This window comes from Sarcophilus harrisii, chromosome 4 (genome assembly GCF_902635505.1).
Source record: "Sarcophilus harrisii chromosome 4, mSarHar1.11, whole genome shotgun sequence".
In the NCBI taxonomy this organism is placed as follows: Eukaryota; Metazoa; Chordata; class Mammalia; order Dasyuromorphia; family Dasyuridae; genus Sarcophilus; species Sarcophilus harrisii.
Genome location: NC_045429.1, coordinates 276,107,836 through 276,117,827, shown reverse-complemented (window position 1 = coordinate 276,117,827; position 9,992 = coordinate 276,107,836). Strand labels below are relative to the sequence as shown.

Below are 9,992 nucleotides of genomic sequence, written 5' to 3'. Positions count from 1 at the left end.
TTAAGGGAATGGGGGGAATAATGGGATAAGAGGCTTTTGGATTTTAAATATGCGGTTATTATAAAGGTTTGGCTGGAAGCACAAGACGAGAAAGAGGGTTGCGGGGGGTGGAGAGCTAGGTTTCAATGAACTCTGACAAAGTAACCACGCAGATTCATTCATACTTGCGCCCCCAATCCCCTAGCTTTAAAGTAGTGTCCCGGCGGAGGGCGCTTGTGGAGAAGGCGCAGAGACTCCGCGGCTCCTAGTCTGGTTCCCCACTTTTCCGGTGCACCGGCCAGAGTCAGGTCTGAGGTGGTGGGTCCTCGCTGCGACCCTGCCTCTCAGCTTCGGGGCCCCTCCATCCAAGGGGAGCCCCACCCCGGATCGACCCGCCCCCAGCTCCTCCCTGACGGGAGGGGGTTGGGGGGCGGCTCTAGCCCGGCTCCTCCTCCCCCGGGCGCGGGCCCCTAGAGCTCCCCGGGCCGGCTCCGATCTGCTCCTTTCTCAGTACAGCGGTGCCTCAGGTGGTGGACATGCTTCGGTCCTGACCCGCCCGCCATGGCCAGTCCCCCAGCCCCGCTCCGATTCACCCTCCTTCTGCTGGGCACGGTGGGCAGGGCCGGCCCCCACCCTCAGGTATGACCCCCTGGGGAGCTGGGGGAGGGAGGTCAAACGCTGGAAACCACCCGTCCACTCTGGACTCGTTGGCCCCAGTTCCTATCCCACCGCATCCTCCTCTCTCTTTCCCCAAGCTTCCTTCTCCTTCTCCCCATCCCAGGGAAGCCGCGGACACTACTCTCTGTATCCCCAGACATCGCAGGAGCGAGTTGGGTCTGGGGGGGGGGGGGGGGGAATGTTTAAGATGCGGGGAGACCAGAGCACAAGGCAAACTCTGGAGCCAAAACAGACCTTTAGACTTTAGGGACTGGGATAGAGACGCAAAACGGGGAAATGGGAAGTGGGGGGTTGTCTGCCAAGCCCTTTATTTCGGGAATAACGGGTGCCGTGAATCCAGGAGCTGTAACTCGAGGGGAGGGTGTGCTAGAGTTGGAGGTTCTTGCTCCCCACCACCTTTGCAGTAACTCTTTATCCTTGCCTCGAGCTCTTCCGCACCCCCTGTCCAGCAGCCACACTCTCCGACTGCCTTGACTTAGAACTCAATCCCACACCATCTCCTCACTCTTTCGGGCTCTTCCCTAGTTCAGTGGCCTCCCCTTCTTCCCCAGACATCCGGCGAATTGGACTGAGCCCCAAGAACACACACCTCCGCTAGATTCCCAGGCTAGCAGACTCTCTCGTACACTGGCTTTTTCTCTCCCCTTTAACTCCCCCTCCCCCCAACCTACTCTTTCCTCTCGATGCCTTTCTCTAAATCTACCTTCAGTCCTCCAACACTCTTACTCAGACTTTTTCTCCCAAACCTGCTGTCTCCCTTCCCGGATTTTAGCTGCAGGGGATGGAGACCTATCAGTTTCCAAGTCCTCTCACTTTTCTCCCATTTTCTGACACTACCCACTCCTGCTTTCCTGTTCCCTCCTCACTTTACATTTTTTCCTCCACTTTTCCTCTCCTGGTTTCTGTTTTCACCTCCGTTTTTCTAGTAAATTTTCCAAAGCTTTAATTTTGGAGCTCAAAGAAAGCTGGGGGGGAGGAGGAGGGAGTTTGGGGGGAGACAGGGCACCTTCAGAACCTTTCCTCTTCTCCTCCTATGCCTGCCCTTCATCTCTCAGACTGACTCAGAGGACACAATCTTAGAGTCTCTAGCCCCTTTTCTGATGACTGAGATGATGGGCATTCTTGCTGCTTCTCCCCCTATCTTATCTCTGTCCTCAGTCACCTTCTTGTCCCTCTCACTTCTGCACCTCCAGGGCTCTTTGGCTTCACCTCAGCACCATCTTCCCTATCTTCCAGTCCAATTTTTGGGACTCAGAGCCTCTGCAGCAAATCATGCAGAGAGGCCCCAGTGTCCCTTCTTATTCAGGTTCTCCCATCACACAGTATTCACTTCATTCTTTTTTCTTGTCAGAGCTTCTCTGTGTGTGTCTGTCTGTCTCTGGGTGTCTGTCTCTCTCCTATCCTCCAGTCTCCCTGTTCATGACCTTGCTGGTAAAAGGTCTTTACACCCAGTCATGACTTATCTCTTTATCTATCTCCTTCTTTATCCTTTCCTCCACAGAGTAACTGCTGTGGAGTAAGGGGAAAGGGATGATATGTTTACCAAGTGCTTTCTTGGGAAACAGATGAAGTGCTGGCTTTGATCATCATTGTTCTGGTGTCATAGACTTATCCTTTTCTTCATCGCATCCTTAGAGAATTCTAATATTTAGAGTGAGAGTAGGAGAATCTAAACCTTTCTATAATCTCCTCGGGGCCCATATGGCTTTGTCTTCAGACTTGGAGATGGGGAAGTCCAGGCCCTGGCTGAGAAAACACAAGGTACCATCTACCAATGTGGTAAATCAGATGTGCTTCATAGCAAAGAAAATGAATAAATTTCCTGTTCTATGAACTGCCTATTAGAGATTCCCCCTTCTTCCTTTGTCCCCTTCCTATCAATCTGATTTCTGCCTATGGACACTCCAGGTCTAAGATTCTCTTTTTCTAACCTCCCTATAAGCGGAACTGCCCTTCCCCATACCTGACAGTCACCCAGGCAGTCCCATTGGCTGGTGTTTTCAGGGATAGGAAGCAAGCCAGACCTGGTAGACTCTACCTTTTCTGGGTATGAATGGTGTATTTGCCAGTAAGATACAGAGTCTTGCCAGATTATTTTAGACCTAATCTATTCATGTCTCCAACCTCATCTTCCCTGAAGCATATGGGACCAAGAATAAAACCACCATTGGAAGGGAAGGGGGATGATTTGTTTACTATTCTTGCTCTCCCAATAAAAGTTTATAGATAGGGTATGAATTTCTTGGATGGGAATAAGTGGAGTGAGAAAAGAAATCCTACCTATGTGGTCTGTAGGTAGTCCATCTTTAACTATAGTGGAGGGTAGAATGCCTTCTCCCACACATAGCCATCTTCCCTTCTAAAGTATCTAACAACCCATCCTCATATGTATCCTTTGCCCAGAAATAGCAAATCTCTTCTCCCTTTCCCCCCAACCAACTGACTTGTTTTCTTCTCCTACCTAGACGTTTTAGAGATGAGATCTATTGCTTTGTGGATTAGACTAGACTTGTTACCCTAAAATGATTAGTAATGGGAGGCTCCAAATGAGGTTGGTGACTGCAGATGATCTAAAAAAAGAGATTCTAATGGAGACCACTTGAGCTCTGAGGTTATACCCAGAGCAAGTTGGTGGTCAACTACTTTCTGTCTCTAGTCAGCCCTGAACTAATGGGAAAGGGATTAAGATAAATAGAACAATTAAGTTTTGACTCTATAAATGCACAACATATACCATTACTAAATAATTTTCATTCTTTTCTGAGGTAAATGAGGTCAGAAGGATTCATTCCTCATTTCCCCTTTCGTTCCCTCACCATCAAAAATTATCTCCTTCTCATCTGAACTAATGCCACTTTGTACTCTCATACTGTGCTTTGGCGTTATACCTGATATTATAGTTATTCGTTTATACACCATTGTTCCTCTGACAAACATTTAGCTAGGCAAGGACAGGGTCTTCAATAACAAGAAATAAACATCTATTAATTACTTACTATGTGCAAGTAATTACCTATTATGTACAAGATGGAAGAAGACTGGATGGAGAATAGTAGAGTTTGGCAGGGAGTAATGTGAGATTAAAATGGGAAAGGCAGACCAGAACCAGATGTTGTGGGGCCTTGAATGCCAAAATTAGTAGTTTATACTTTAATCAGCAAACAATTGAGAGTCATTGGGATTTTTGAGGAAAGGAGTAGAGTGCTCAGAACAGGAAAATAATGGGCAATGATGTGAAGGATTGGTTGGGAGGGGAACTTTTGGCAAGTGGCCACAAGAATCTGAACTAGGACTAGCAAGGAGAAGTTGAAGGCAGCAGAGCTGAGGTAGAATTGGCAGGACTTGGTGAGTTGGAGAGAGTAATGAGAGGGAAGAGTCCATGATCTATGATGTCTCTGAGGTTACCAGCTTAGGTAAGTGGAAAGATAATAGGATAGACATAAAGAAGTTAAAAGAAGAAACAGGTTTCTGTTCTTTGGTGGAAAGAAGACAAAGTTCTGCCCCCGAAATTCCTCATATGACTTTGGACAAGCTACAATCTCTCTGGACCTCATTTTTTAATTAAGGATCTTTGAGGTCCCTTCCAGCTTAAAATTTGTGTGCTATGGTCCTGTAAGTTTATTTTTGGAGATGTTGAATTATAGATGTTAAAGGATACTCAAGGTGGAAACACCTAGTGAACAGTTAAAAATTCAGGATTAGTGCTCTGGAGGAGAGGTTAGGGCAAAGATATAGTCTTGGGAACCATCAACATAGAGATGATCATTTAAGCCATGAAAATGGATTAGATAAAAAATAGGGAGACTATATAGAGATAATCAAGGGCAATGGCCAGAGCATTGTAGGGGTAATTCCATCTAAGGAATAGGAAGAAATCATTTTCTTGCAAAGAAGAAAGAAAAATGGTCAAAATGCTTTGTCACAGTAGTTGAGTCTCAAGAAAGAGGAAATGATCAATATTGTTAGTGCTGAAAGGAAGTCCATATGAGGATAGAAAAAGACACTAAAGAGGCAGTTTATGACCTTGTAGAGAGTTCAGTAGAGTGGTGGAACTATAAGCCATATTGTAAGTGATTAAGGTATGATTGGATAGTGAAACAGTGAAGGCAAGAGTAGGACCAGGAAAAGGAAGGAGAGATGAGGGACAATAGTCTCAAGGGAGAGTGAAGTGAAAATAAGGTAAGGTAGAGGAGGCTTAAACATTTTTGAAACCAAGGGAAAATTGTAAGAGAAAGAGAAAAGGGAGATAGGAGAAAGGAACAGGAAGAAGTGGAAAAGAGTAATGGAGTAAGTCGGGGAAAAAAAAGAAGGAAAGAAAGAAGACAAAGGGAAGCAGAAAAAGGAAGAGGAAGAAGGAAATAGGAGAAAGAAGGATGAGACAAGGGGGAGAAAGAAAGAAAAAGAGAGAGAATGGAGCAAAGGAACCCACAGAAAAAAGAGGAAAGACTATGAAAGAAGAAAAGGGAAAGAGAAGGAGAGAGATTTAAAGATTCATAAGAGAGGAAATATCTAATGTAGCCAAGTCATGCTAGAGGTTTATCATTAAAGATATAGGGTTATCCTAGGGAAGGAAAGCTACTTACTAATCTGAACAGCAAAGGATGAATGAGGAATGAAAGAGGAGAATTGAGTGAATCCATATTGTTGTCTAGTTGTTTCAGACTCTTTGTCTGAAAACCCCATTTGGGGTTTTCTTGCCAAAGATACAGGAGTGGTTTGCCATTTCCTTTTCCAGTTCATTTTACAGATGAGGAAACTGTGGCAGATAGGATTAAGTGACTTGCCTGGGGTCACACAATTAGTAAACATCTGAGGCCAGATGTGACTTAAGGTTTTCCTACCTCCATGTCCAGCTCACTATCCACTACACTACCTAGCTGTCTATACTCATATCAGTTGATCTCAATCTTCTGGGTAAAATAGGAAGTAAAATCACTTTTCAAATTTCAAGTCAGGAGGTCAGAGACAGAGTTTGGGATCTGAGGAGATTCAGCATTTGGAATTTGCCTCTGGTGATATGCTAGTCAATAAGAAATGAGTAAAAGAATTACTATGAAGTGATAAGAACCCAGTTGAGATTGAAAAACACTGCACTGTAGGTGACTCAGTCAAAACAGTTTTAGGATTTGTTCTACTACTCTGGAATGTGTGTTAGCTAGCAAGGTGGAGGGAAATGCAAAGGCAAGGAACTCTACTGTGGAAGAGAAAGCATTACTGAAACGTCTGGGTTGGTAGAAAAGTAACACCAAAGCAGGCTAAATAGTCTCAAAGAACAAGGTGGAATTTAAGGATAAAAGGTCATTTTATGAAGATGAAAAACAGTCATGAGAGGAGTCTGGGGAAATATACAAAAAATATATAAAAGAAAAAGGAATGTGGAGAAGTTGAAGACTGTGATCAGAAAGAGGAATTGGAGAGGCTAGCATCTTGGAAGGAAGACAGTTTTGAGGGATATTAAAATTTAAGGTGTGACCACCGCAGAAGGGTAAGTTTGGTATATCATTCACTTTTGTGTCTTCCACAATGCTTCAGTGGTCTGCCAGTGAGAGCAGGCAGACAACTATCCCTTCCACATTTCAACTTTTTCTATTGAGGAGTTTCAATATATAGGGAATTAGTCTAAAAAATTAAATGGAAACCTTTTGGGAGTTTTGCACAAGCCAAAGATGATATACAAAGACCAGTAAATGACACAGAAAAGGTTTAGAAACTCAGAAATGCATAAGACATATGTATAATATTGTTTAATATTAACATATTTTGCCAAGCTTCTCTGATATGAAGGGAGAAACAAAAAATTTTGCAAAAATTTTTTCAGATCAAGGGGGTACAGAGGGGTGCAAGAGGGTGTTCTGTTCCTAACCCCCACCATGTGGAAAGAGTTAACCTAATATTAGGTATCTACTGTGAGCTAACAGCTGACAGAGATTCAGAGATTAAGTAAAATATGGTCACTGTCCTTAAGCAGTTCTTGATCTAGAGAAGTGTCTGAGAACAGATACTATATTTCCATCTCTATCTTAGTTAAGTGCTAAGGGATACATAATCCAAAAACTATTCTAGGTTTCAGGGGGCTTACAGACTAAGGAGAAGAGAAGGCTCCATAGTGCATTTGATCTCTGTCTTAAAAGATATGTGGGATCTTTAAAAGGTGGAGATAAAAGGTTGTAAGGATTTCAGATAGAGAGAACATAAGAAAAGGCACAGGGGCAATCAAAATAATGTCAGATGGTTTTGGAAGAATGGTTGGGTCTATTTTTTGTTGTGTTAGCACATATGGCTTTTTCATTTTAAATTTCAGTTGGGAGGGGGCAGCTAGGTGGTGCAGTGGATAGAGCACCAGTCCTGAAGTCAGGAGGACCTGAGTTCAAATCTGACCTCAGACACTTGATACTTTCTACCTGTGTGACCTTGGGCAAGTCACTTAATCCTAATTGCTTCAGGGAGGGGGAAAGTAAATTTCAGAGGGGAAAACTGAAGCCCAGAGGTTAATGATTTACCTGAAGTCACATAAACTGGAGACAGATCTGGGGCTAGGAGGGAGGTGAGGGTAGAAGGAATTAGAAATTAGCTCTCTTAAGGCCTAGCAGAGTATTTTTTCCTTTCTGATTTTTAAAATCTTTATTATCTTTTATTTTTATTTCACCTTCATGAGATTCCTCATTTCTTTGCTCTCTCCCCTCCTTACCCAAACCAACTCTTGTAACAGAGATTTTAAAAAAGGAATGAGGGAAGCACTTCAGCAAAAGCATTCTGGCAATCAGCCAGCTTGTATTTATTAAGCACCTGCTATGTGTCAGGACTATGATAACTTCTGGGGAAACAAAGGTTAAAAAAAAGAACAAACCATCCCTTGCTCTCAAGGGCTCTCACATGCATTGTACGCCCAGACAAGGTACATAGAGGATAAATGTGGACTGTTGTTGTTGTTTGTCCTTCCTTCTTGAAGAGACATCAGGGAGGTGATGCCATAATACATATATGAATTAGGTTATGTGAGGGAAGTCTGTGCAAAGTCACCGGACTCACTTTCACCTTTGGAGCCATCTGGGTCCAGTGGCAAGATAGAGATCTGGATGACTGAAGTTGGCCCCTTTTAAGCTAATCTCTTAAGGAGGGTGCTAAGATTAAGGTGGATCGGTGACCCAAACACTAACAAGTCTGACAGTCTAGTCAACATCCCACACCCAAGTCCATCAGCTTAGCACAAACAGGAGGAACTACCTTCTTTTATTCTTTGGGGAATCCAGCTTGGTCATTATGATTAAATGGTTTCAAGTGTTGTTCTTTCTGTTTACATTGTAATTCATTTTTTATACTGTTTCCCAGGGTCGGCTTATTTTACCCTCAATTAGTTCATACAGATCTTCCCCTACGTTTCTGTGAATTCTAAATAGTTACCATTTCCTGTACTTGCAGTTAACCTAAAGAATTTTACAGTAAGAGCCATCTCTGTCAGGCAGAGAGGTACCTGGTTTACTTGATGTCAAGAGGGCCTGCTTGAAGAGTCAGAGTTTATCATAAGATTGTTCCTTCTCAGTTTCTAATTGCCCATTCTTCTGTCCCTTAAACCTTTTCCCCAGGCCCTGAAGTTAAACTAGCATACTGGGTATAAAGAATAGAGACATAACTGGGAATTTTTGTGCCTGGGGTGAAAACATAAATTGTGGCTACAGCAAGTAGCCCCACACTCAATTTAGTAGAAGGCAGGAGGACTTAAACAGGAAACCATCCTGTGGAACACCCTGGGATTCTAGGGAGTGACCACTGTCAGGGAGGCTATAGGTAGGGGTGGATGGAGTAGGATAGAACTGGGTAGAATTGGAGAAGAGTTTATTTAGGGAGGGGATGTAACTCAGTGGTAGAGATCCCTGGCATCTCCAAATGTGAAAGGCCAGAAGGGAAAATTAGTTGCCTACCCTAGTTATGACTCTGGGGTATATAAGAACACTATAATTAATGAGATATTTGATCCAGGATTCAAAGGTAAGGAAACTCTTGAAATATTGTTCAGAGGAGACAGAGGATATAAATAGATAGATCATTTAGATATCTGTATCTATTATCTATCTTTATATATCTCTATCATTATCTATCTATGTCTTAATTATCTTTATTAATTTCTATTAATATCTAGGCATCAATATCTACTATCTGTATCTTTCTCTACCTATCAATATCTATCTTCCTGTCTGTCAGTTTGCTTAGTTATCTGTCTATAACTCTCTCTTTATAGGTAATTTCCTGGAAGACACTTGACACATTTCTGCCTCATCTCATTTGGAAAGGGAATTGTGTTCCTCTTCCTCTTGTCAATCAGGGAAGGCTTTCTAAAATAGGCCACTTGGGCCCTGGTCTTTGCTGTTTAGAAGACCAAAGATATACTTCCCTCCAACTCCTTTCCAGGAAACCTGCTGAAGAAGGTGTTGCATGAAGCTGTTTTAGTGCAGTTGCTGGGCCAAAACTGGAGCTAAAACAGCTTTCTAACCCTGGCTCTCTGCCCTAAGGAAAATGTCAGCCTCCCCTTGTATGGGGAACTAACTCTGATGAATGAGAGTGGGTTTGGGGTAAGCAAGACTATACTGCAAAGATGAGGATGGATAATGCAGAAAGAGTGCTGGGTTCTGATTCAGGGGATCTGAGTTCTAATCAGGGCTGTGTATCTGTATGACTTCAGACAAATAATCTTATGTCTCCAGGTTTTTTCATTTGTGAAATGAGGGAATAGGACTGGATTTCTAAAATCCCTTCTTAGAATATTAGTGTAATATAACTCTGATGTTGTAAGCCTGACTTTATTACCCTTCCCAGGGTATTAGTAGTTATTTTATTTTATTTTTTTATTTTTTTGCTGAGGCAATTGGGGTTAAGTGACTTGCCCAGGGTCACACAGCTGAGAAGTGTTAAGTGTCTGAGACCAGATTTGAACTCAGTTCCTCCTGACTTCAGGGCTGGTACTCTATCCACTGCACCTCCTAGCTGCCCCTGGTTATTAGTATTTTTACAAAAAATAAATCTGATCATTAAAACAAAGGATTTCTGATCGAAAAATTTTAGGTATCAGGGAAGGTGGATGTGTTGCTTTTGCAAAGTGAATGGTCTCCTGAAATCTTAACAGTCTGGACAAATTCCTGTTTTTCTATAAATCAGAGAATTTAGAGCTAGAAAGAACTTCTCATTTTACAAAAGAAGAAACTAAGGTCCAGAGTTTAAGTGACCTGAACAAAGATATACTGAGAGAAAAAGAGTTAGAGGTAGGATTTGAAGCCAGGTCAGGTTTTTGAAAAGAAGAGACTAGATGCCTCTTCACCCCCACCCCCACCCCCACACCAAAC

The 9,992-nt window shown here is 42.9% G+C and overlaps 1 protein-coding gene across 1 annotated transcript in view; it reads left to right on the top strand.

Annotated features, from left to right (window-relative positions):
• Positions 1 to 262: 262 nt before the first annotated feature.
• GLP1R (glucagon like peptide 1 receptor) overlaps positions 263 to 9,992 on the top strand; it is a 75,141-nt gene continuing 65,411 nt past the window's right edge. Inside the window, exon 1 of the mRNA XM_031964908.1 lies at positions 263 to 618. Coding sequence (XP_031820768.1) covers positions 541 to 618 — 78 coding nt within the window. The 5' untranslated portion in view covers positions 263 to 540. The remainder of the gene's footprint in view (positions 619 to 9,992) is intronic.